The 27305-nt window shown below is 46.6% G+C and overlaps 1 protein-coding gene across 4 annotated transcripts in view; it reads left to right on the top strand.

The window, feature by feature from the left end:
* Positions 1 to 26433, top strand: part of ETV6 (ETS variant transcription factor 6) — a 226632-nt gene extending 200199 nt beyond the window's left edge. For all 4 annotated transcript variants that reach the window (XM_036300817.1, XM_036300818.1, XM_036300815.1 and 1 more), the window contains 3 exons: positions 13134 to 13276; positions 15104 to 15204; positions 18977 to 26433. In XM_036300817.1, coding sequence (XP_036156710.1) covers positions 13134 to 13276; positions 15104 to 15204; positions 18977 to 19082 — 350 coding nt within the window. In that variant the 3' untranslated portion in view covers positions 19083 to 26433. The remainder of the gene's footprint in view (positions 1 to 13133; positions 13277 to 15103; positions 15205 to 18976) is intronic.
* Positions 26434 to 27305: the final 872 nt, after the last annotated feature.

Raw genomic sequence — 27305 nt, 5'->3', positions numbered from 1 at the left:
CTAATGCCCCAGGATAAAGTGCCAGCTGCACTCCAGGGTGGAGCAGTGCTCCTGACACCTCAACAGCCTGGGGTCCAATAGGCTCCTTACTTTAATCACCTCTGCCTCCACTCATTGTCCCGTCTTTAAGTTGTTTCCAAATTTTTCTCCGGCCCCAAATGCACCTCCAATGTTGTCTCAATTTTATTGTTACAAATAATTTACATCAGGAGTGTTGAATCAAGAAAATAAGATGGCATAGAAATGTGTTTTAAAAACTATGAAAAATGAAATGATCTATGTCTGGGATTTGATTCAAACATCCCGCAGAGTCGGGCACAAGGAATGGATGGAGTCTACCTAAAATAAGGCCAGCCCTGAGCCAGTGGCCATGTGGCCAGGTGATGGATGCCAGGGGGTGGGGGGATTACTGTTCTCTCTACCTGTGTGTATATGTAAGTATTATTTTAATAATAAAAAGAAAAAAGAAACTGAAAAGAAGAGCAGGGAAAAAGAAGCAGAGCTTAGACAAAGCCTGAGAACTTCCCAGTTGGAGAAAGGGGATGGGTCAGCACACAACCATGAATGATATACATGACCCGTCTCGTGCTGTCCAGCAAGACCCTCTTGTGTTGTTTCTCGCATGGTCTGCACAGCAGCATTGGCCGTTTTGCAGATACTTCCTACTTGTTTATAATTCTCAGGACAGCTCTTTGAGGTAGCTTAGCACCGCTGTATCTCTTTTATATGGGTCATTTATAGGGGAAACCACAGAGGAAACTGGACCCCAGAGAAGCAGAGGTCAAATAGCGGTTGGGTGGCTGCGGATGCTGTGCGTAGTGCTGCCCGCCGGGGCCTGCCTTCCTCTAAAATCGGTTTTGTCCGCCTCCTCAGTGACACTGTCTTTAAGTCTGTACCTAAAGAAAGTTAAGGTTTTTCGCGTATGGAGTTATATTTCCACTTGTTTAGTAGTTTGTAAATTTTAAAATATTAGTCCCTTAAAAATTATGCTACTTTTTAAATTCTTGTTCCCAAACTTCAGAATTGTTGGCCAAAGGATGTAGTCTCATCAGGATGATGCTCCATGGAATATTGTACCAACCAAGCAATGAACCTGGGTGCCTATGGATGCCCCCTCTCCCTTAAGAACACACAGAAACGGGGAATCTATGCTTTTCTTGGTGACTCTAGGAAATCACAATATTCATGTTAAGTAATCTAGAGCCCAGATCCTTTGGAGGAGTGCAAGAACTCATACAGTATGATAGAATCCCCTAAAATTATTTATTATGAATGCTCTAATGGTATATTCAACAGTTTAAACATCTCCAGATTTGGTGATACAGTATTAACTAATATCACCAAATCCAGGAATAGTTCACTTAACTAAATGGCACTGTTTTTCTCAAGGGTGAATGAGCGGATTGGAAAGTCTTCAGTGTAACTCCAACTCCAGAAGTCTATGATCTCATACTTCGTCTGGATCCTGTAACCCCCAGCACAATTCTAGGCTCCTTTGTGTTGCTCGGGGGATCCCTGCCTCTCCACCCCAGACCTTCTGGTGTCTTTTGGGATTACTCCGATCCTTCTAAAATTGATTCTGTTTATTGAAGGTCAAATTCATTGGGTGATTTCTATGTACAGTGTAAAGTTCTGTCATTACTAAACAGCCATAATAATCTTTCCGGTCCCTATAAAGCAACTGTTAGATGAGAAAACGTAGTTCCTTTAGCTTTTTGAATGAGCACAGAGCAGAAAGAAATGAAGGTGACATGAAGGTGTTGTTGAATATCACTCTGATGAATAACATAGCTGCAGGGAATGGGTAGAAACAACTTAAGAATGTTGATTAAGTAGTAAAGTTGAATTCTTATCCACTCAGATATAATTTTCTCAGGTACTCTAGGATTTATGCATATGGACACCTGCATTTAAGGCACTTTTACTGCACTCATGGGGGTGGGTGTTTAAGGAGGTGTAGACCATTCGCTGTAAGTGCAATACTGTAATTGGTATCGGCAAAGGACTCCTATTAAGTACCACAGGAGGTTGGAGCAGGCATATCACGGAAGGCTTCGTGGAGGGGGTGGCTTTTAGCTGGGCTTAGATGAATACTTCAAATGTGGACAAGTGGAGAGTAGAGAAAAAGTGGTCATTCTAGATGACAAAAATTCTAAACAAGATAAGTCCCCTTATATATATATATATTTTTTACTTCAGGTAAAAATGTAAATCCAAGAATCCAAGTCCATTAAAAATCCATCATACTTCATCAATTCTTTATTTTTTCACTGTTTAATATTGAGATGCACCATACAATTAAGAGATTACATGCAAAATTATGACAGGTTACCTAGGTATTTATCTTGTGGCAAAACTAAAATGATCAATAAAGGAAATAGTTGACAGGAGGTAGTTGACAATTTAAATACAAGCCGCAAATTAGATCTATTTAAATCTCACATTAAGCTGATGTTTAAAGATGTTGTTTATTGTTCAAAGGATAAGATGAACTATTATTGAGTTTAACAAGTTGGAATGGCTGGTGTTTCTGGGAGAGAGTTCACACAGGCCAGAGTGAGACGAGGTCCTTCCTGGGTTCTAGTTTTTATTGACTAGCTAATGGTGTGTAACAACCAGCAAGTTGCTTCTTTTTGTTCTTGTTTTCTATGCATTACCCTTAGGAAGGAATTGCTGGGTGGGGCAGGAGCAGAAGTAAGCATCTGCCAGCCTTCTAACATTTCTCTCAGCCCATAGACGTTTTACTGGTCTGTGTCTCACCAATGTGTTTGTTTGTTTGTTTGTTTGTTTTTTAATATATTTTATTGATTTTTTTACAGAGAGGAAGGGAGAGAGATAGAAAGTCAGAAACATCGATGAGAGAGAAACATCGATCAGCTGCCTCCTGCACATCTCCCACTGGGGATATGCCCGCAACCCAGGCACATGCCCTTGACCGGAATCAAACCTGGGACCTTTCAGTCCGCAGGCCGACGCTCTATCCACTGAGCCAAACCGGTTTCGGCACCAATGTGTTTTGTAAGCAAAGAGTTTGCTGGCAGAGAGCTCCACAGTTGACAGGGTATATAGCTCTGGTGATGCCCTGAGTCATGCTTTCAGTGTATATGGACATTCACTCTTAGAACCCGATGATTTCAAAGCTAGAAGGGTCCTTTACAGATGAAGAAACGGAGATTCCCACACACATCCAGAGTCCAGCCTCGAGCTTCCATCTAGCATCCTTTCCAACACACGAGTCTCCTGGCCTGGGCCTCCAGAGCAGGGGTTGGGAGCTCTGCCCCGAAGGCTTAATCGGCTGCCACCTGTTTCTGTAAATTGAGTTTTATTGGCACACAGCCACTCCCAGTCACTTAGGACTACCTGTGGCAGCGCCGTGCGCTATGCACTGCAAGGCAGAGTTGAGTAGCTGCAGCAGAGATAGTGTGGCCAGCAGAGCCTAAGCTACTTATCATTGGCTTTCACTGCAAGCATTTGCTGTCCCCAGCCTCACTTACTTGTCTGGTCATTGTGCTTGGAATCATGGGCGTAAGGTAGCATGCAGAAGTAGCAAACACGGTCCCTTCTCCAAGGAATTACTTGCACTTCAGAGAATGGGGCGTGCCTAAGACATGTATGAGCAGCAATCACAATGAAGTAAGAAAGGAGACAAGTTCTAGGCTGCAGGCTGTTTGCAGACCAGCCTGGAATGGTTACAGTAACATCCTCAACATAAATACAGCTAAATAAAAGAAATTATTTCATCCTGGCCAGTGTGGATCGATGGTTAGAGTGTTGGCCTGTGCATTGAAGGGTCACAGGTTCGATTCCTGGTCAAAGGCAAGTTACCTGGGTTGCAGCCCCACGGGTGCATGCAGGGGGCAACCAATCAATGTGCCTCTGCCACATCAATGTTTCTCTCTCTCTCTCTCTCTCTCTCTCTCTCTCTCTCCTTCCCTCCCTCTTCCTCCCTCCCTTTTCCCCACCCCCACTCTCTTTCAGTGGAAAACATATCCTCCGTGATGATTAACAAAACAAACAAAATGACTTAACATTTTTCTTTTAAGACTTAGCTGTTTGCAGTTAAAAACAAACCAGAGGCTTAGTTTGTTTTTGGCATAATGTAAAAGGGGTATTGCCGAGGCCGGGAAAGATGCAATGTTTAGAGACTCTCTATACATCACCTAGAAAACTTTGAACAACAAAGTGTTCTAGGTGGACACAGAGATATGTGATGATTTTGGAATAAATGAACGAATGACTTAACTATACAATTCAAGTATGCAAAGAAATACTTGGTTTTGTTAATCATCACCGAGGATATGTTTTCCATTAAAACCTGAGTGATCAGACTTCCTGTCGGCTTGTCCCTTCCTTGGCCTTAATCCAAAAATCTGCCAAGGAAGCAGGACTCATTGGCAACTGCTCTAGAATCTGTCCATAGCCCTCGTTTGCCACACAGAAGTGAGGACGTTGAAGGTCTGTAGAGATCTGTTGTTCAGAGTCCATGACCATCCAAATGGAGACTATTTCTCGTCTTGTGCTTATCTCACAGTTTTTGTTTAAGTCTCTCCTTTGCTTTGCAAACATCAACTTTGTTTGGTTGGTGAGGATTTCATTGGTTGGTTGATCCTACAACAAACAGATAAGACATAGAATCCCCCCACCTCCCAGACCATGTTCTCTCCCTCCCCAACCTTCATAACACACATCATTGCAATCTTTCAGATCCTTTAAGGGGCTTTAAAAAATATGTTGATTATCTCTCAAGCTTACATTTTTAATAGAAACAAAATTCCAATCAGGGAGGCAGAGTCTCCTGTATTGTTATTAGTCACCAGGCTAGGACTGTACTTGCTTGATTTGGTTGTATTGACTGGATGTGTTTTATACGCACAGAAAGTCAATCCTGGACACCTCAAATCTTAAATCAGATGAAGGAAAATAAGCCTGAGACCCAGGGGAAGCTATTGGAGGCTCATCCTCGGGGCTTCAAGGAGAAGTCACGCCTCACTCTTGCCTCTGGCTTCCTCCCCAGCAGTACTTAGGGCAGTGGTTCTCAACCTTCCTAATGTCGCGGCCCTTTAATACGGTTCCTCATGTTGTGGTGACCCCCCAACCATAAAATTATTTTCGTTGCTACTTCATAACTGTAATTTTGCTACTGTTATGAATCGTAATGTAAATATCTGATATGCAGGATGTATTTTCATTGTTACAAATTAAACATAATTTAAGCATAGTGATTAATCACAAAAACAATATGTAATTATATATGTGTTTTCCGATGGTCTTAGGCGACCCCTGTGAAAGGGTCATTCGACCCCAAAAGGGGTCGTGACCCACAGGTTGAGAACTGCTGACTTAGGGGCTGGCGAAGCAATTTCAGATGAGGCTCATGGACTTTGCTTTTACAAATGAGCCTTGGGAGCAGCCTTGAAGGGGAAGAAAGGGCATCATAAAAGCGAAGCATAAAGGGATTAGTATGGAAGTGATGGCAGGCTTTGCGGGAAGGTGTGGGGTGTGCAGGTGTGTGTATGCCTTTGCTCGATCCCTCACACATGTAGATGTGTTTGGAGGAAAGGAAGGATGGCCTGTGGTACATCTCCATGAGCCAGGGGGCTCGGAATTTCAGTCGCAGCTGAAAGCACCGTGTCCCCCCACACTCCCACAGGCAGAGCGCCCTCAGCAGACCCCTGAAGCCCAGACCAGAGGGCTACTGGCCCAGGTCCTGATCCGCAGCCAGCCTGGCGTGTGGCTGCAATGTGGGCCTCTGGGACAGCGTGGTTCTGGAGTCAGCAGGATGGAACCCTAGTCCTGGCCTCCCAAGCAAAGGTGCTTAATGTCCCTGAGGCCTAGCTGCCTTTTCCATAATAAGAATACTAGAAGCCCAGTGCACAAAATCGCATGGCCCCGCCCACCCACTCCGGTCTTTGGGGTCTTTGGTCATTAGAGCGTTAGGGCCACTGGGTTTTTATAATATAGAAGATGAATGCCCACTTCTGGCACTTTAGAGTTCTAAGGAGGCAATAGGTACCTGTCTAGCACAAGTAGGTTCATCGCTAAGTGTTCGGGTCCCTCTGCTCCATTTCCTTTGCTCTACTCCAGGGCCGCCAAGAGCGAAGGAAGGGCAGAGGGTACAGCCAGCTCCACTGCCCCCCAGAGCTGCGTGGGGCACTGACCTGTCTGGGGCGTTGGTTTTGCGTGAGGCTGTCCTCCTTCAAGGCGCCTGGTTTCCTCATTTCCTTGGCGACTACCTCCTGCTCTCCCTCTCGCCTCCTCTGGGCCATTCCGCCGTCCCTGTTTGGAGGAGATGGATGAGAGCCCTGGGGCAGGGGAGGGGGGTCCTTTACCCCAGCAGGACTGTGGCGGGGGGGGGGAGGGGGGGGCCCGCAGCGCTGGCCCCTCACAGTCTGGCTGAGTCAGCACTTAATTTTCACTGGGATCAGAGCGCCCTGAAAGAGAAGGAGGCTTCAGAACGACGTCTTAAAAGGATAAACCGTAACGGCACAGTGGCTGCGTGGAAAATAATAGAGGGCTGGGGGAGACTGGAAATTCCAGTTTGGTTGAGGGTACGCCTTTCTGTAAGACAGCGTCCCTGCCTCCCCGCAGCCCCTGGGTGGGAATCCCCGGCTGGGCGGTGCTCGAGTCCAGCTGTGGCTCCAGCTCAGCTGTAAGGCCTGAGCTGCAGACACCAGGATTTCCCACCTTCAGCAGCCAGAGGTGTGAAGGTCCTGCCTGGTCTGTCGCTGCGGTTCCTCTGCCCATGAAGCCAGGAAGCATGGCTCTGTCTTTGGTGCCTGAGCTCCTCCCTCCCCCAGCTCGCCACTGCTCACATATGGTTTCTGTTTTCCTAAGCCACAGCAAAGCGCAAGCAATTATCCATTGCAAGCCCACATCTGCGTATCCACACAGGGTTGTCTGCACTGGATTTATCAACTTTCTGCGTCTAGGTAATGGTTTAGCTAGAATAGAGGAGGCAGGGGACACTGAGCTGCAGGTCGCCCCTGCCTGTTGTAAGCTCTGTGTGTCTATAAGCAGGGTTTCTTGCGTTTGCCACTCTTGATATTTGGGCCAAATAACCCTTTGACCTGGGGCTTGTGCTGTGCATTATAAGATATTTAGTAGCACCCCTGACCTGTACCCAGTAGATGCTAGTAGCATTCTCCACCCCAGTGAGACAACCACAGTTATCTCAAAACGTTGCCAAATACCCGATAGGGAACAAGAGTTTAGAAACTCTAGTTTCTTTTATAATGCAGAGTAGCAGTTATTATTGTTCTGTTTTGTTTTGTTGGTCCTCACCTGAGGGCATTTTTTTCCATTGATTTTAGAGAGAGTGGAAGGGAGGAGGGAAGGGGGCCAGAGAGAAACATCGATGTGAGAGAAACACATTGATTGGTTGCCTCCTGCATGTGCCCCAACCAGGTCCAGGGATTGAATTTGCAACCCAGGTATATTCCCTTGACCAGGAATCAAACTGGTGACCCTCCAGTGCACAGGCTGATGCCATAGCCACGGAACACACTGGCCCAGGCAGCAATTTTTTTGCATGTTGCTTACCTGTTTTGTTGCAGAATCTGAAATAAATGTATTATTTTTTTCATAATAAATTAAAAGAAATTAAACAGGGACACTCAGCCTCTTCTTGTTGGAGATTATACCCACAGAACTCCCATTTTCCAAACCTTCATTTAAAATTCCATTTAGGCAATGAAAACTACATAAAATTGCTCTCTTAGAAGCTTTCTCGAAATTTAAATTAACCACCATCACTAAACAATTCCCTTTGTCCATAACTTGACGTCCCACTCAGGTTTTATAATATCAGTTTTGTCTAGCATGGTTTCTTTTCTTTGGAAACCATGTTGGTTATGTGTGAACTGCCCGTCCTTTTTACAGTCTCTGCTCAATGAACTGATACAGTGAGTTTCTGGTAAGACACAGACGTGGGAGTGAAAATATTCTTCCTCACCACAGAAAGGGATTTTTTTACCATGGCTTTTAGCTGCAGACACCCAGGGTACCTCGCGCAGCAGGAAAGAGCGAGCACTCTCCCCTTGCAATTAGAAAATGGTTCTTCGTGATGACATCTTACTTGCGCTAAACCCTTTCATAAACTTCCTCGGTGGGAGAGACAGTCCAAATAATGGACAATTGTTTAACGTATCCACATGCCTTGATGGAGAAGGCCCTTCCGTTTAGGAGAAATGCCCTTAAAATTAATGAATACCTTGTGATACAAGTTTTTTTTTTTACATGCATGTTCAAGGGCTTTTATAACGGGATGAACTTTTGTTTATAGAGCTTGATGACTTTTATTACATTGTATTAAGCATTTCCTTGATGATCAAAGAACATTGTATCTCAAAGAACACAGACGTTTACCAGAGGGAGGGGGTTGGCGGTGGGCAAAATGAATGAAGGAGGTGAAAAGGTACAAACTTTCAGTTACAAAACAAATAAGTCATGGGGATGTCACGTACAGCGTGGTGACTGCAGTCAGGAATACTATAGTGCATATTTGATCGTTCTCAAGAGGATAGATCTTAAAAGTTCTCATCACAACAATAAAACCGTGTACCTTTGGTGACAGATGGTAACTAGACTTACTGTGGTGATCATCTCCCCACAAGTAAAAATGTCTAGTCATTATGTAGCGTTGTACCCCTGAAACTAATACTATACTGTGGCATATCTGTTATCCCTCAGTTTAGAAAGAGAAAAAGAACATTGTGTCTGTGCTGACATGGACTGGAAAATTGCAGGGCGGGGGGGCGGGGGGAGGGGGGTGCGTGATAACAGTCTCCAGAGGACCCAGGGAAATAAGAAGGATCTGCCTTTTATTTCATTGAAATCTTAAAAACTCATATGGCTTGAACTTCAATTGTAAAAAAAAAAAAAAAAAATCGGAAAATTAAAAAAAAAACTTGTGTGGGCCAGCAGTTATTTTTATCATCTGGCATAATTTTTAACTAAAGAAACAAAACAATCAATAGTGTTATAAAAGCCACTGTACTCTGAGCTTGAAACAACTGCTTCATGCTACAAAATTCCTGTTGCTTCCTCCATTAGTGACTGAGTAATTCAATATGTCTTGAATGTCAACATATTTTTATTACTCAGCTGAAGTTGGCTTTGCTGGATTAAATGCCATTTAAAATGATTAAGTGGCAGCTTGTTTGGGGTTATTTTTACATTTATGAAAGGGAAAAGCTTGCATGATACACACGGTTTTGAATCTTACAGGTGAAGTCTGTGCTCTGGTCAGCCCGCCCTTCATTTTTATCAACCAAAGAACAGATAACCTTCCAGATCTCTTCTTAGTAAGTGGTTTGCATAAAGGCCGCAGTTGGATGAAAAACCAGCATGGTGCCCAGTCCTGGGCAAGCCCGTACTTGAAGAAGTGTCTGGTTCACATTTACTGTTTTATGAGAAAAAGGGGGTTACCAAGACAGTAAAGAGAAGCAACAGAAACCATACACGTGAACATCTTTGTGCAGAAGGGGATGAGAGGAGAACCAGCCACTTGAAGTCGTAGCTCCAGGAAGCCTGCGGCTGGGAGGGCTGCTGATGTACTGCTCACCTTCAGAAGGGCAAACGTTCTCCACATCCAACTACATAAGACAACCAGATAGTTTTTTATTATTACACTAGAGTCCCAGTGCACAAATTCGTGCACAGGTGGGGTCCCTCAGCCTGGCCGGCGATTGGGGCCGTCTTGCCCAGGCCAGGGGGAGGGACTGTGGGAGGGTGACCGGCTGGCGGGGGAGGGGGGAGGGGGGTGAAGGAGGGGGGATAGGACTGCAGGAGGTTGGCTGGCTGACCAGCATGGGGAGGGGCCGTGGAGGTTGGCAGGCCATGGGAGGTTGGCTGTGGGAGTGCACTGACCACCAGGGGGCAGCTCCTTCATTGAGCATCTGCCCCCTGGTGGTCAGTGCACATCATAGCGACTGGTCGTAATGGTCACTTAGGCTTTTACATATAGATTTTATTCATATGAACACTCTAGAGAATTACATGCCAAATTCAGATGAATCTGAAAGTGTCATCAAGGTTCTTTGTGGTAAAAATGATTGTAACCCTGTGGGAAACAGCAAACTTATACACAACTTCACCACCACCACCACCTTGTTCCTCCTATTTACCTGCATTTTATGTGATAATATTTGGTTTTGTCAGATGTTTTCCACTTGGAAGAGATGGTGGGAAACTAAAATGTATCTGCCATTGGATGGCAGGGCAACAACTGGACCATTAAACCCAGCTCAGTTCTCTGTTTCCTATTTGCAGTAAAAATGTTGTAAGACAGGGAGGTGGCAGGGGAGGGGCAGCCCATACTACTGCTGTGCCTGGAAACTAGAGTAGTCGTATTACTACCGCTGATTATTCTCAGTCTGCAATGGCAAGACACTGGCTTCTCTAAGTACTTATGACACTAGGATTCGTCCCCCTGCCTGTCTCCCCCCCCCGCCCCGCCCCGCCCCCTCAGCCCACCCTCCCGCAGTAAGAGCACAGCTGTAGGTAGGGGTGGAGTTCGAAGAGGCTGGCCAATGGGATTCAGATTCCAGAAGCCTGGTCATCGGTTTAAGAACACCACTTGTCCTTTTCTAAAACACAATGAAATACATCACATTAACTTTCACATGCAGATAATTGGGAGAATACAGTAAGAGACACTAAAGATTTATGGTTTATTTTTTTTTAAATGCCAGGTACTTTTTTTTATTTTAGAGAGGGAGAGAGAGAAACACATTGATGTAAGAGAGACACAAGAGAAACATCAGTCAGTTGCCTCCATTGGTGTATGGTACGACACTCCAACCAACTGAGCCACACCCGCCAGGGCAAAATTTATGATCATTTTAAGTTTCATGGTAATTCCTAGAAAAATTAAGCCTCCCAGAAAATTCCATATTTTATGCCAGTTCCTTCTGTTCAGAGACTACGCTGGATTTCATAAAAGGTGCACTAAACAGAGTTGAACCTTGCTCTGGAAAGTCCTAAATTTTTACAAACATATACCTGTTCACCAGCTTCCCTGAGGATAGAAGCCGCATTGGGCAGTGTGGCCCGCACCGGCCTCCGAGTCACGTGGAACCTAGAATCCTGTGACCCTCCGGAGCTGCGCCCCAGCTTCCTTGTCCATAGAATACCTCATCCCGTGTCGCAGGGGCCAAATGCAGCCCTGCCCACAGAGTACACAGCACAGCGCCTGCAAACAGCACCAAAACATACCGTCGTTACTTCCATTACTTTCTCTTCACTCACATTATTGCTCATCCGATAATCCTGTAAAGCAGCGATCTTCAACCGGTGTGTCACCAGAATGTTTTAGACAGGTAATACCTACCTGACTACTTTACTCAGGGCACCGACCTCTTTTCCCTTAGATTGTCAAATTAAAAAATGACAACAGCCAACACAACAATAGCCGTCTAGTGTGAATGAATCAAAATTATACCTAGTTTTCTGTCAGTCCTTCAAAAAATGCGTTTTTTGGTGTGCCGCAGAATTTCAGTGACGGTGTATGTTGTGCCCTCGATGAAAAAGGTCAAAATGACTCCTGCAGAGTAAGGGCTCTTAGTCCCGTTTCGTAAATGAGGACACCGAACCTCAGGGAGATTCAAGAAACTCGCCCAAGGGGACCTGACTCCATTCCCCTTGTAGGCACACTCCAGAGAAGGGTGTGTTTGTTTCTCTGGGAGGTGACGTGCTGGCTCTGAGACACTCCAGGTCTCCCAGGCCGCGCCCAGCAGGAGGGAGTCAGCACATTGTAGTGCAGGGGCCTCGGGTTTCAAGTCCCAGGACCTCGGGGTGAGAGGGTTAGGAATAACGTGTGGAGAGTGCCAAGTACATGCGTGGCATCCTGCGGCTCGTCGGTTATCACCAGTCATGCTGGCGAGGGCCTGGCACAGCTCCCGGTCCACAATGAGCACCTGGAAGTTGGGTCTCTTATTCTCACCCAGAGGCCAGTCCAACATGAACTAGACCTAGAAAGTACCTGTCGGCCCCCACCCACCTGCTAGAGGGCAAACCACATCCCGCGATGGCACAAACCCAGAGCACACTAGCACAAAGGAAAGGCACCTTCTCTTCGTTTTTGTTTTTTTATTTTTTTATATATATTTTATTGATTTTTTTACAGAGAGGAAGGGAGAGGAATAGAGAGCTAGAAACATCGATGAGAGAGAAACATCAATCAGCTGCCTCCTGCACACCCCCCACTGGGGATGTGCCCGCAACCAAGGTACATGCCCTTGACCAGAATCGAACCTGGGACCCTTGAGTCCACAGGCTGACGCTCTATCCACTGAGCTAAACCGGTCAGGGCCGCATCTTCTCTTTGAATTTGCTAGAAGCCAGGGCCTGGCCTACATGAATTCACTTAATAAATCTTGGTTGCCCACCCAGTGATGGAGCACCCGTTTTAAAGTAGAGAAAGGAATTTTTTGTACGGGGTTTCTTTCTCCCCTGCTTCCTCTGCAGTTTTACAGACCTCCCAAGTATGCTGTAGTGAGAATATCTGTACTCTTAAAAAAAAAAAAAAAAAGAAGCAGCAGCAGCCGGTCACAGATCCCACGGTCACGGTCACGGAGTCCCATGGCGTTTTTCTTTCCCCACAGCCTTTCACACAGCAGGCTTCATTTTCTGCCATTGCTTAGCCGACCCCAATCTTCTCGTCTTTATCTGTTCAGCATCACCCTCCACCCCCAGGTCATCTTAGCACCACCACTGATCACCCGCTCTCTCTGGAACACCGGGACTTGCCTCCTGCCTGCCCACTTTTCAGCACACTTTCAGGGCCAGTGCATTTGCAGTTCGAGCTGGTTCTCTCTCTCCTGTGGGCTCTGCTCAAAGTCAGGTCATGGGTCATGACGGTGGACAAGTCGCTTCCTCTCTCCCGGTCACTGTGTCCCCCTCTTGGGAGGAGGCAGTTGGAGGGGATGGTCTCAGGCCCGCACAGGACTGAGGTCACCCTCCCCAACACCATCCCATGTGCCCCTCAGGGCCCAGGTCTCCCTGTCAGACGGGAGGTTAGGCCGTCCATCCAAAGTAGGCCAGAGCAGTTACTCACTCGACTGTTTTCTGATTTGTGTTCTTGGTCTCGACAAGAAACCTTTTCAACAGCACTTTCTTGCCCTTTTCCTCGGCAGACTGTAGACTGCTTTGGGATTACGTCTATCAGTTGCTTTCTGACAGCCGGTACGAAAACTTCATCCGATGGGAGGACAAAGAATCCAAAATATTCCGGATAGTGGATCCCAACGGACTGGCTCGACTGTGGGGAAACCATAAGGTAAAAGGGCACCAGATATCTGCTCTGTAAACTGGTGCCAAAACAAAGCCTTTCTGCCGGGGTTGGAGGATAATTGTCTGTCTGCTGCTTCCTAAGTCTGCCCGTAATCATTTAGTTTCTTCCTTACTGGGCCAACAATTAGGCAGTTGCAAAGGGAAGGAGATCATTAAAGATGCCCCTTTCCGGTGTGGCTCAGACCAGGTGCCAGTGAGCTCTGCCTGTCCTGGCCTCCGGGCTGAGGGCTGAGCAACCCTCACCGGCCCTTTGACCTGGCCCTGTTACCTGTGTCATTAGGAACTGGTAACGGGGAAGCACTCGGGGCTCTGACGCACGAGGGAGCCTTCTGAAGCGTGGCTTCTGTTCCGCTCAGTCGGAAACTCCCATGTTCCCGAAAGCCTCTTTCCCACGGAAAATACTGACATTCTGACTCTAAAACATCCCCCTTTCAAAGCACACAGGGCAAGAAGTAGGCTTGCCCCATGAGTTCCCACACTAGGAAGAGGGAGTGGAATCTAAAAGATAAAGCCTTTTAGAGTTAGGAAAACTGTTCAAGGGCACAGATGGAACCAGGAGGTAAAACAACCCAAATGTACATCCATGATTGAAGGGATAAAGGAACTGTGGTCTGTACCTGCAAGAGAAAAGAAGGAAGTCCTTCCGTATGCGACCACACGGACAGACCTTGAGGACATTATGCGAAGTGTAGTAAGCAAGTCAGAGAAAGACAAATACTGGCTGATTCCACTTCTATGAAATACCTAAAATAAGCAAATTTATTGAATCAAAGAATGGAATGGTGTTGCCAGGGGTTGGGGGAGGGGAAACTGAGGAGTCACTAGTCAATGGCCATGAAGTTTCCTTTAAGTAAAATGAGTAAGTCCCAGGGGTCTGCTGTACAACCTGTTAACACCAGTGCATTACGCACTAAAAGTTTGTTAAAAGGGTAGATCTCATGTTAAGCGTTCTTGCCACAACAAAATAAATAGAGCAAAGAGCACACCTACCCCCAACCCCCAATGCTCCCAAAAAGAAAAAAAACTAAATAACTAAATCTGTATTCCTACTTTTTAAAAAAATCAAGTAACCAAGATCCGGGGCTGACCACAGACAAGTGGGTGGCATAATGGCACAGTGCCAGCTCAGCCGAGTGAGAGGGGACCAGGGGGCCGTGGCCGAGCGAGCTCTGCCCTGTCCGCAGCCTAGGAGGACCCGTGCGGCCATGACCGCACGCGGCAGGGCCCACTCCACTGCCAGACACTTCCACGCGCAAGTCCTGGGAAAAATCCCTCTGCACCTCCCACACGGTGCCCGCGCCGGAGCCCCAGCCCAGCGCTGGGAACCTCTGTGTTCTTGCTTCCACAACAGGAATTTAAGCAACAAAATATCTCTTCCTTAAAATGACAAACCAGAAACACAGTTTGAGAAAGGTCACTACAACAAAAAAGAGAAAAGCTCTCCTCGGTGGGTCAGAAGGTGAAGGATGGCCCACAGATAGTGGGAACCTGCAGGAAATTCCTGGGGCACAGCAGAGCGCGGTCTTGGGAAAGGAAGTGAGGGAGGCTGCTGCGGGATATGCCCTATTAGCCGGAGCTCCCTCCCCCTCCGGGACTCCTGACAAAGGGTGATTCACTGGGAGAAGTCTTGGCGGCTGAGGGGTGGGAACGAATGGGCCTGGGTGACCGCAGATGCGCAGGTAGCTTCCCAAACTTTGGGGTCACGGCAGCCGCTGAAGAACTTTTATTTTAACAGCTCCCCCAGCGCCTTTTCTGAGGTTTATTTCATTGTGTCTTTGTGCTTTTTTTCTCCCTTCCTCCTTTGAACAAACAGAACAGAACAAACATGACCTATGAGAAAATGTCCAGAGCCCTGCGCCACTACTACAAGCTAAACATTATCAGGAAGGAGCCCGGACAAAGGCTTTTGTTCAGGTAGCACTTCCTTTTTCTCCTTTCCTTCTTTGGGGAGGATATTGTTTTCTTTAAATAAGAGGGAGGAGGGAGCCTGTTAAGATCTCCACCTGCCTATCCGATACTCAACGCCACCGGAGCTGTGAATTGGATACCAGGTGCTGGTTTGTTAGAATTTAAGAAAAAAAAATCATTTTTTTTAATTTATGTCTGTCCTATAGTAAAACCAAAAGTAAGTAAACACAGTCTGACTCCCCTGTAAAACAGTGCAATGCTCAGGTAGTATTACCTGCCATCAGCATCCAGTGTAGGTAAGGGAGCAGCCAGAGTGACACTGTCAATGGCAACACCAGGGCTTGAACCTGGACTTGAAAATATCAGAATATATTGCACGAAACTCAAAGGGACTGTTCATTTATGAAAATTTTGTTTCAGGTGTGTGTGTGTGTGTGTGTGTGTGTGTGTGTGTGTGTGTGTTACAATATATTTGTTATAATGCACTGAAAGCTGTTGCTCTAGAAATTCCTCTTCCCAGAATTCCTCACACTGAGTTACAACCATTGAAACTACCGCATAGATTGTGATTCCAAGTACAATGTAAGAAGAGAGAAAGAATTAGAAGAGGAAGGAGAAGGGACCTAAAGAACCGGTCAGGAGAAGTAGAACGCTGGTGTTCATGGGTGGTAATGGCCATGGTGAGACCAAGGGAAAGTTGGGAGAGTGTGAGATCAACAAGCAAGCTGAGGCCATGAGTTTTGGCAGGTGGGACAGAAACGACTTCTAGATGGGACTCAAGACGTGGGTTTGGAGTTGTTTATGTGCAGATAGAAAATGACACTGCCTGTGTGCAGGTGAGCTCACTGGAAAGAGTGGAGAACCTGGGCTTTAGTGTTGGGAAGGGGCAGTTAAAACAGTTGAGATCTTAAAAACAATGGAAAAGGCCGCTCAAGAGATGGACCCCGAAGGAACTAAAGTAAAAAAGAGCCCTCCTTTTGCTGGCTGTGCTGCTGCTGCCCTTCATTCTTTCCACACCTAGTCCGTGGCTATATTCTTCCCACGCTACGTGCTTTTTTCCTGAATGAGTTGATCCCATCACATAGCTTGAATTATCACCTCAGCGGTTAGACTTTTAAATCTTTGTACCCAGCTTTAAAACCTCCCTGAAGTTTCAAATCTGCATTTCCAAAGGTTTCTTATAGGACTTGTCCATTTAATGTAACGTTAGTATCTTGGACATGCAACATTCAAGACAGACCTTCACATGCTAGAAATCCCCCCCCCCCCACACACACACACACCTTTGCTTCTCATCACTGGCATCACCATCATGTCAAGCAGCCAGCCTTGACACCACTGTTACTGTGACTCTCCTATGTCCAAGCCAGTGGTTGTGCTGAATTGTTCACTGGATCCTTTCTGTGCTGCAGGCACCACATGTCCCAAGATTTCTTATGAGCAGGTTCCAGGTTGGAGTTTATCAAATGACAAGCACTTTCTTGAGATGTGGAAGATTCGAGAGAGGCAACAGCCTTATTGTTGCTTTCCGAGCAATGGAGACTGATATCTAGACTTCACATTCACCCCCAGATTAATTTGACATTCTCTGTCCACCTCTGGTCCACTGTCCTGCCTCCCAAATTCATTATATACACTGCCAGCCGCCCTGCAACACAGATGCAGTTCCCTGTATCAGAAACATTTATCACTTTGAGTTTTGCTTTTTAACATATATACCCTCTAGGTCCACCTCCAGTTGGCTGCCTTTATGAGGCCTTCTGCAACTGCTCAAACACACAGAAATCTTGTTCTGTCATTTCTTGGCCCTAAACCACTTCATGATCTGCATTTTTGTTGTTGTTGTTAACCCTCATCCAAGTATATTTTTCCATTGATTTTTAGAGAAAGTGGAAGGGAAAGGGAGAGACAGAGAGAAACATGCATGTGAGAGAGACACATCGATTGGTTGCCTCCTGCACACACACCCGCCCCCCTACCCCCGACCAGGGCCGGGGAACCTGCAACCAAGGTATGTGCCCTTGACCGGAATCAAACCCAGGACCCTTCAGTCTGTGGGCTAATGCTCTATCCATTGAGCCAAACTGGCTAGGGCGTGGGCTGCATTTTTTATAGTGAAGTCCTTCTCCCCACAACTAGGTCATAGGCTCCTAGAAGGTAGAGGATTACATTTGGTATAATTCTGTTGTACACCTTATGGAGGCTTTCAGTAAATATTTCTTGACGCCTAGCTTGGAGTATCAGAAGCGTAATATGGAAAAGCAGTCAAAGAAGAAAAGTGTCGTTTGAAGGGCCACACATCGCCTCTCTGTGGGCATGGCCTGGAGGGCATCGTTAGTGACTTCAGGTGTTGAGGGGGAAGCATTAGTGAGGGGAGGAAGGATAGAAGACAGACCACAGACACTACAGATCGTGCTGCCTCCGTAATACAGGCAGAAAAGAAAAGCAGTGGTAGCTGGAAGGTTCCTAGGTTTCCCGTAGTGATTTTGAACAAGATGTAAGGGGAAGAATCCTGCTATTAGCGGGGCTGATTAGTCATTTTGAGAAAATGAGTGTTGCAAGCCAGACTTGCCACAAAACGAAGGCTTCTTGAATTGAAATCCAGGGTATAATCAGGTGACGTATTACATTGTGGGTGCTCAGTACAAGATGTTTGGGAGAGGAGGGAGGAAGGCTTCGGCATAGATGGGTTCCATTAGCAGCTCTTGGATGATGAGGTGGAGCTCAAAGCATGAGTAGGGCTCAGACATCGAAAGGGGTAGAGAGGGTTCTAAAAGAGGCCGAGCTAGAGGTTGGGAGGCTGCCATGAGCCATGACTATAGAAGGAAGAAGACTGGCCAGACGAGGATGGAGGATTTACAGTGGAAATAAAGAGTTTCGTGGGTGTGATGACAAAGGGCCCCGGTGGGCAGGCCGGAGACTGGGTCCTTGACTTGATAAGTGGTCATCGTAGGCTTTGGACCTGGAGGGATGAGAGAAAACGAGTGTGTGAAGACAGTTCATCTGGTGCAGGGCAGAGTAGATGGGAGGGGAAAGGCGTGCCAGCACACAGTGGGGCTGAGGAAAAGACACTCCCACAGTAGGGCAGAGCGTTTGCATCTAGGCTGCCTTCCAGAACCATGAAATTGTGGTCGAAACGTCACCGAAGTTCTTTCCAAGGGAACCCCGTGAACAAGAAGATGAGGCTTGCAGTGTGCGCCTGGCTGCTAAGGAAGACAGGCTAAAGAGGATTCATTGCTAACGTTTTGGATGTGTTCGTGTTAACATTGAAAAAGATTTTCTTTTTGCCTTTCTGATTTTCCAACCACCATTACTAACTGGTCCTATTAACAGAATTTTCCATTCAGCATTTAATTGTATCCTTTGAGTTAAAATCAAGTTTCAAATACCGTTCCCTGGACTCACAGTTTGGGATGGAAGTGGATCTACAGCTCTCGTGGGTCCTTGTAAAATATAACTCTTTAAAAATAAGAAACACAGATGAGTGAGCTGTACCAGGGTTCCCTCACAAGGTCATGTGGGATGCACTGCACAGCTCCAGTGGGCTCTCTCTGCCTGCTATCTTCGCAGCGTCTTTTTAGAGTCATTTCACCATTTTTCAGGCAGTCAGGATAAGGGGCACCCTTTTCTAACTGACAGTAAGGTACCGTTAATAGCTGGCTTCAGTAGCTCTCCAGCTCTATGAGGTGATAGGGCCTTTCTCTTTAGTTTCAAGTTCAGGGTGAAAACAACTTTAGCAAAATACAATCTCTTAACTCCTCCATTTCCTCTCCCAAAGGTTTATGAAAACCCCAGATGAAATCATGAGTGGCCGGACAGACCGTCTGGAGCACCTCGAGTCCCAGGAGCTGGATGAACAAATATACCAAGAAGATGAATGCTGAAGGCACCAGCCCCATCTCAGCGGCCGCAGCCCAGGGCACCGCTGCCCCAGGACTGCTGAAGGCGGAGCAGGGGACTGCGGAGAGTAGGAGAGGACGAGGCCCGCAATGGGAGTGACACTTCCCTTGCAAACCAGGAGGGACCCAGAGCACCTTAGACAAACCACCCAGCAAAGGCAGGGCTAGAATTCTGGCCAGCGGCACGAGCCCAGGACTCGCGTTCACGTTGCCCCCTCATTCGGAATCTGTCCATCTGCAATTCCTCACCCTCGCCCTTCCACCTGTTGTCAGTTTCACGGTGTTTTTATTTTTATTTTTTTTATGACCACACAGTTTGACTCTCATCAGTCATCTAGGGGAAGACATGAGCTTGTTCTCCTATGGAAATATTATATCTATTATATATATTTTTTGCAAATCTCACAAAGTGTGGCAAACCCAGCTCGTCAGGAAAGAGAAAACTTGCAAAAGGGTCCAGCTCCTCTTGCCCCGCCACGTGGATCCAGTCTGTTCCTGTTGCTGTTGGATCTTGGGAGGCAGGGGGCAGGGAAAAGAGGATGCTTTTAAAAAAGATAAAGTGAAAAAGGAGAGGTCTCTTTCTCTCTCCTGCTCTTTCTCCTTCCCTGCCTTCTCCGCCCCCCCCACCCCACCCCCGCTCCCCGCGCCCCCCTGGAGTCCAGCCTCTTGGAGAGTCTGGGTAGCAATTGGCATCTAAACAGAATCAGTGGCCTGGGTGCTTTGGGGCCAACGCCGCTAAGTCAGACCCACATCCTTGCACTTGGCCACCGTCCGAGGGAGCCCCAAACACCTGAGAGGCTGCTGTCCTCCAGGGAGACGGGTGTCCATCCCGCAGACAGACACGGCGTGAGGGCCCCGCAGCTCAGGGTTCTACAGCCTCGGCCCAAGGTGGACGCTGCGGGTTATTTGGAAGCCCCAGCACCTGGGATCACAGTGGAAAACCCACAAAGGCCACACAGGCCTGAGGGTCCAGAAACGGAGTGAGAGCTCTGAGCTGGGACCTGTTATCCCGAAGCAGGCCACGCAGGCAGGCAGGGTGCCTGTGCTCCATCACGTGGTCAGTTCCATGCCCTCACCTAACTTTTTTTTTTTTTTTTTTTTTTTTTGCAATTTCTAGGCTTTTTAAAAGTTCCCCGGTCCCCAGAGGGCACAGGGCATTGGAGAAGGAGGACCTTGGAATGTGCAGTCTCGGTTGCTACCTGTGTTTGCCCAGCCTGGGCAGACAGCAAATCCCTCAGATACAGGACCGTTTCCTTCTGTCCTTCTTGCATAGCTGTGCTGCAGAATGGACCCATCCGTGGCTCTTTTTCCCCTCAAAATAAGATCGATTGTATCTAGGAAAGTGAGGCTAGCGCCACCCCTTCGTACTTTTGATAACATTTTTAGAGAGCTGTTTAGATTTGCTTTCCTTTTCTAGCCGTCAAAGTTCCCTCTTCCAATACAGGTTCAGAATCCAATATGAGGAGTACAGTGTGTTTTAATTCAAAAGATTGGACCTGCCTTACAAAGCACCCCCTCCTTCTTTCCCTCAGCTCCCCCAGGGTACGTAGGTGATGGTCAGCAGGGGTCCCAGGTGAGGCTGCCAGACCCCGCCTCTTCTCCAGCCATTAGACACAATCCTTCCCCAGCCTCCTGACAAGGACACCAGTGGGGGCGAAGGGCACCATAGGTTAAGGATGGTTTCAGCACCGTGGACTTGAGGAGCTGATCGGGGCTCTTTGTTCTTGCTCTGTTCCTGCCTCAGATCAGACCATATGTAGACACACGGAGGTGGCCAGCCACGCCCACGTCACACACTCCCCCCACTCTAACTTGCAGAATATCAGGCTTGTGATGAGGTCAGAGACCATCTGTGGGAGGCTAGGGGCTCCCCACGGGGAGGGTCTGGTCTGAATCGGTGTGGATGGGGCAGTGCCGCTGGGTCCCAGCAGGCCACAGATGTCTCTCAGGAGTGTGCAGCCGCACACCAGCCTCTGAGATGACTGATGTCTCTCCAAGGGGGAGATGAAGCCAGATACCTGGCGTGTTGTGTAAGCCACTGCGTTTGAGGGCTGGAGAAACAGGCTGGATTTTCAGTGGGGCCCTTTGTGTGATTATGAAATCAGACACCAGGGCATGATGCTCTTCCCTAAGATGAGGATGTGTCATTCCGTCCACCTGACCCAGGTAGTGTGACTCAGGCTACTTTCCAGTCCAAGAATCTTATGGATGAATTATGGAGGAAAATTCCCTTTGGCCCCAAGGATTTCTCTGTATTTAAAGCAATATTCTCTATGAAAATGTAAGACCGGATGACACCTTCAGCCACTTAAAGAAGAAATAGAAGGTGCTAATTCCAGTATAGTCTTGATTTCCCATTCAGGTATTTATTACCAATAATGATTTTCTATTGATTTCCCTTAACATCAAAGACCTTCTCATCTGTTCTTTGAGAGAACACCTGGGCAGTGCTGACACCAGGGGTACCGTGCTCACACATGCAGAGCCCAAAAGTTTCAGATTGAATGTAGCCAGCCTTCATGAAGCACCTGTGAGACCCGTGAGGGACTCAAAAGTGAATCGGGTACGATCCTGCCCTCTGAAAGCTTGCTTTCTACCTGCAGAATCCATCCAGCATGACATGTCCCACTTCAACACTACATACCAAGGGCGGTGAACATTACACCTGGGACCAAGTTAAAAGCACGTCTGTGATCTACACAGTTGGTCTTTCCCTGCAGCCATCATGGGAATTATTGGCTTGCGAGATCAGAACTTGGGAAAGGAAAATGCAGAGGAAGATTACCTAGGGGGAGGGGAGCTTTCTCCAGCAGTGTCCGGAATAGGCACGCTCACTTGGATCTTGAAATTCTCTAGCATCTCCTCCCTGCACTTTGAGTTACTCAGGCTGCCTCCTCTCCATCGGAAGGTAGCAGTGGCGAAGGGATGGACTGGCTGTGTGGAAGTAACATGATCTCTAAGATCTTTTTGTACTAAGGCAACATGGCCTGGCCTAAGGCAGCATCACCGATGGTTCAGATCATGGGAGAGGGGTGGTCTCACAGGAAAAGAGGAATAACAAACTTAGGATATGCTGCTTTCAACAGTATCTTTGGAGCCTCTGATCCATTGCCTTCTGACACTGAGGGTGTAGATTTAGCTGACACTTAAAGGCTATGGCAAGATTTACCTAAATGACTAAGTCGGCACCATTTCCACCTTTCCCTGCCTAGGTTCCAACTCTGAAAACATTTTTGAAATATTAACTCCTTTTGCAGAGGGAAACCTGAGTGTTAGAGAGGTACTAGGACTTGCCCTAGGAGCAGACAGCATGCCAGGGACGGAGTTAGGTTTGGGATCCAGCCCAATCATACCCCCCATTTGACCCATTCCCACCCAGGAAGCTGAAGATTAAAGGTCTGGGAAAATACACAAAGAACAAAGGGCGGTTTTCTTCGCCCAGGCATTCCATTCGGTGCTAGTTAGTTTTCACCTGCTCAGCCTGCTCCTCTCTGGGCAGAAGCCTGGAATGAAGGAAGTGACAAGAGGAAGCCAGCACAGGGGAGGGAGGGGACACAATGGTCCCTGCCTGTCTAAAACCCCCAAGACTAACCTGATACTCTTGGCCCCATCTGCATCAACACTAACAGCTCCGAACTCCCTGGATCTTTCACACACGCCAAGTGAACATTCTTGAAGGTTCCTCTTTGTGACTGCAACCACCTGCAAACCCAAATGAATCTAGAATTTCTTTTTTGTTTTCTCTTTTTGTTTGTTTAATTTCTAATCTCTTGTTTATGAGGTGTGGGGTTTATAAGGGACAGAATCAAATGAATGTAACAAAAAAGAAAAAAAGAAAAAAAAATGCCTTTTCTCAGGGCCAGTGAGTTGCAAATAATTTTTAAAGAAAAGCCTATAATTGCATCATCTCAATAAATTTTTTATTTAAAAAAAAAAAAAGGTCCCAAGTGTCTATTTTAATAAGATGAAATGGAGTCAGAGGCAAGGTGCCCCGATGAGGTAAATCCTGTCTCCGCTCAATTGTGGTATAAAGTGCAGTCACGGTTTTCACTGGCAGGAAGCCTCTGTCACAGGGCCGTCTGCAGGCGATCTTCAGCCCTGAAAGGTCATGGCAGACCGTTTAGAGCTGAGCAGCTGGCCCAGGTGCAGAAATTTGCCAGGAGGAACCTCGGTCAGAGATGCTCAGGTCCTGTGCTGTGCCAAAGACTTACCAGTTCACTGGCGACCCAGGCAATTCCAAGAGCTAAAGGGCCTCAGGTCTCTTCACAATAGATCTGCGCCCTAATCCTACTGAAGTCATGGGTGTGAGCCTACAGCTGGTGAGGACACACATGTGAGTCGAGCTCATACGTATACACTGGACCATAGTCTTTATTCAGCTCAGAGCTGGCCCCATGCTCAGAACGTCCCGGCCACACTGACCCATGGAGCCACCTGCCAACTAATAGACACTTAGGATGGCAACAGCAAACGAGCAGAACTACATTGGCCGTCGGTGGTGGGTAGAAACTAAAAGAAGAATGGAAAATTAAGCAAGTGTGGTAAAGACCCGGGGAAGGGGAGGGATGCTGAGTGGAAGGGGTCAATGGGAGGAAAAAAGGGACATCTGTGATACTCTCAACAATAAAGATAATTTTTTAAAAAAAGAAAATGAAGCAAATTATGCTTTGTTAGCAACTCAGATGTAGGTGTGGGAAGCAGAAGTTTGACATCAATGGTCTCAGAGAACGTTGTTAGCTTATTTCTGTATGTAAGTTGTCCCAGATACTCTGACCCCCTTGACCTGGGATTGAAGGCTGGACTTTGTCCTATCTGCTGTATTGTCAGAGCACAGCATCAAATAATAAGGGTCTAGGCGTTTCCTGTGTGCTAAGAATGCATCTGAAGCTACTCTTCCTGTAACCTAGCATTAGCATCACCTTGGAATTGCTAGAAATGCAAAACATCAGTTCCCAACTGCCTGAGATGTTGACATAAGCTGAACCAAAAACTTGGGCGGTGGGGCTTAGCAATCTGCTTTAACAAGCTCTCCGGGTGAACATGATACACACTAAATCGTGGGAACCACTGCTAGCATCAATTTGTTCATCTTGGTACGAAAAGCACTATGTGGCCATTTAAACAGGATGCAGAATAATTGACGAGAACTAATTTGCATGAATGGTACGCACAATAACACTGCATTCTCCTAATACTAGATACACCGTGGAGTGAGGCTAAATGGACACAGAATCACATGCCAGAGTCCTCTTCTTGCTTCCTTCAAACCCTTTAAACAATGCTTTTGCTATAAAAATGAGCTGTTTTAAAGGGTGACTCTAACAGCTGACCTGCCCTTGCAAATTAGAGCATAGCAATTTATTCGCTTATGTCCCTGTATCTGCCTAGCCAGCCTAACCTGAAAAGAAAAAAAGGACCATTCTCATCTGCTGACTGACCTTGGCTGGCTGTTCCTGGAATCACTAAGTGGAGCCCAGGTGACCACGTACCCAGGGCATTTGCAGGGACTGCAGAACCACGAGGCTAGACCAGTGCTTCTCACACCTGGAAGGTGCTTGTCAATCAGCTAAGGATCTTGATGCAAAGCAGGAGATGCCAGTAATATCGCCATCTTGGGAAATAGGGCAGAAGATCTGCTCTTCACCTGCTCAGAGTGAAGCTTGGGAGTCAGCATTTCTAACAAGTCCCCCGGTGATGTAATGCTGCTGGCCCTCAGACCACACTTTGAGTAGCAATAGTCTAGTGCTCTCCCGTCGAATCCTGAGATTCTGACCCAAATGCAAAACTGAGCTAGCCTCTCTCTTTGCTGTATTTCTTTGCCAGTTCCGCCAAGAATAATTCCAGGGGCCAATCCTGTTCTGGGAGAAGATTGCTTGTTCTCCTATTAGGGCAGAAACAGGAATAAATTTCATGATCAAAAGCCTCTTTGCCAAGTGAAAGAACCGCTGTTCATGAACTAGGCCTTAATGCTGGTGCTCCTACCAGCTGCCTCACTGTCACCATCCTGACTGGAGGGAGTGAAGGTTCCTGGCGTCAATGCCTCTCCTAGAAAGACCAGCCTTGACCCCTGTACAGAGATAGAAAGCTGATTATTCCGTTCTTGTCTTTCCAAAAGACAACAGGGTAGATGCGCAGCTCTTCCATCCCAACTGCCTGAGATGTTGACATTCAATGGGACAATCTTGGAACAGTGTCCTCACTGTCAGTGCTTACAGATTTCTTCTTCTTCTTCTCCTTCTTCTTCTTCTTCTCTTCCTTCTTCTTCTTCTTCTTCTTCTTCTTCTTCTTCTTCTTCTTCTTCTTCTTCTTCTTCTTCTTCTTCTTCCTCTTCCTCTTCTCCTTTTGTAAATTAAGGATCTCAGCCCTGCTATATTGGAGAAGTGGATCTCTGCTCATAAAAATCAAGTAAATTCTGCCTAATCTCATTCAAGGCAGTAGAAGACTATTCTCTTGTTCCTCAAACCCTCTTAGCAACACTTTTGCCAGCCTCTGAGGGTCTCTGTGACTTTCCCTTCAACCAGAGTTTTGGTCATGAGATCCCATGTTGGACCACCTGAGCCAATCTTTGCTTCCTCCAGGGGCCCTGACAGCACCACGCAGTCCCCTTGGTGTCTCAACTACAAGTGCTTCTATAAAAGCAACAAATGCCTGCCTTTGATGGATTGCTCATGCTTCTGTCCCCTAGAGCTCTCAGAGGGGAGGAGCCTGGCACAGGTGTATCTTAATGGATATGTCGAATGAAGAAGTGAAGTCAACGAAAATCTCGGTGGCCTTAGGTTACAGAAAAATTTCTAGATATGACACCAAAAACACCCACAAAAGAAAAAAATTTGATAAATTGGACTTCATCGAAATTGAAAATTGCTCATCAAATAATACCATTACGAAAATGAAAAGACAAGACACAGACTGGGAAAAGTGCATCTCTTTTATGTAGAAAATAAGAAATGTATTATATGCACTGAACATGTCTTCACATTTTTACTTTGTCTGAAACTATCTTGAAAGACAGTTATCTTTCCATTCAGAACTGGGTGATGTTAGTTACTAACATAGAAAAAATAAAGATATTTGCCTGGTTGATGTGCTCAGTGGTTGAGCATCGACCTATGAACCAGGAGATCCCAGTTTGATTTCTGGTCAGGGCGCATGCTTGGATTGCTTGATATCCAGTAGGGGATGTCCAGGAGGCAGCTGTTCAATGACTGTCTCTCATCATTGATGTTTCTATCTCTCCCTCTCCCTTCTTCTCTGAAATCAACAAAAAAATATTTTAAAAATGATAAATATATGTCTACTATAATAAAACCATCTTCAAAAATGTGTTTTAACATTATTTCTTATGTCTGTCGTGTTGTAAAAAAACACTTTTCACTCTTCTATAGTTCATATTCCCTTTCCTTTTGTGAATTTCTGAAGTAGATAGCCTCTTGGGTTTTACAATTAGATAATAAAATTATTCACTCATTTCTGATAAACAGCACTACACGCTGAATAATTTGACTTCAGAATGTCAGCCTATTGCAACTATGGGCAAAGCAACATTTTTAGACAGTGGGCTTCAGGGCTGGGGCAACCACCTACAACATCAGGTGTGACCTGTTGTGTCAGGAACAAAACTCTCATCAGAGATAGGGCAGTACCAGCAAGGATGTTGGTTTTCTCCAACTGAGGGTTCTGCCTATTTGGGCTTCAAAGTCCACCTTTCATTTTGCCGGTCACATTGTTATAGGCAGCCAGTGGGAATGGCACCAGATGTCTGACTGGTGGGGTCAGACCAAACCTGGGTTCAGCAACCTCAGTACTTGGGTTCTAGCTAGGAGAGAATTCAGAGCCAAGACCCAAACTGTAGCAAAACTTTTATTGGGTAAATCACAGAGATAGAAAAAGTAATTCCTAGAAGAAATGGGCTTAGGGAACAAGTTACAGAGGTAAAGGAAGGGCCTTTGGAGCTTGGGAGTAAGGAAGCTAATGGTAATGTGCCTGGGGTGGGCGAAGAAGGGAAAGGGAAAGGCTCGGGCATGCTCCTGGGAGGGAGAGCGCACTGGGTTCTTCATCCTAAGGGTTTTAAGGACAGGACAAGATTTTAGGGGAGGTCACAGGGAAAGATCTTAGTAGAATATTCAGTAGCTCTCCAGGTGTGTCCATTCAGGGTTGTGGTCTCCACTGATTGATTGCCTGGCGCTAAGGCAGGGAGTCATTATAATG

The sequence above is a fragment of the Myotis myotis genome, unplaced genomic scaffold (genome assembly GCF_014108235.1).
Source record: "Myotis myotis isolate mMyoMyo1 unplaced genomic scaffold, mMyoMyo1.p scaffold_m19_p_3, whole genome shotgun sequence".
Classification (NCBI taxonomy): Eukaryota; Metazoa; Chordata; class Mammalia; order Chiroptera; family Vespertilionidae; genus Myotis; species Myotis myotis.
This window is presented reverse-complemented; position numbering and strand designations above follow the sequence as displayed.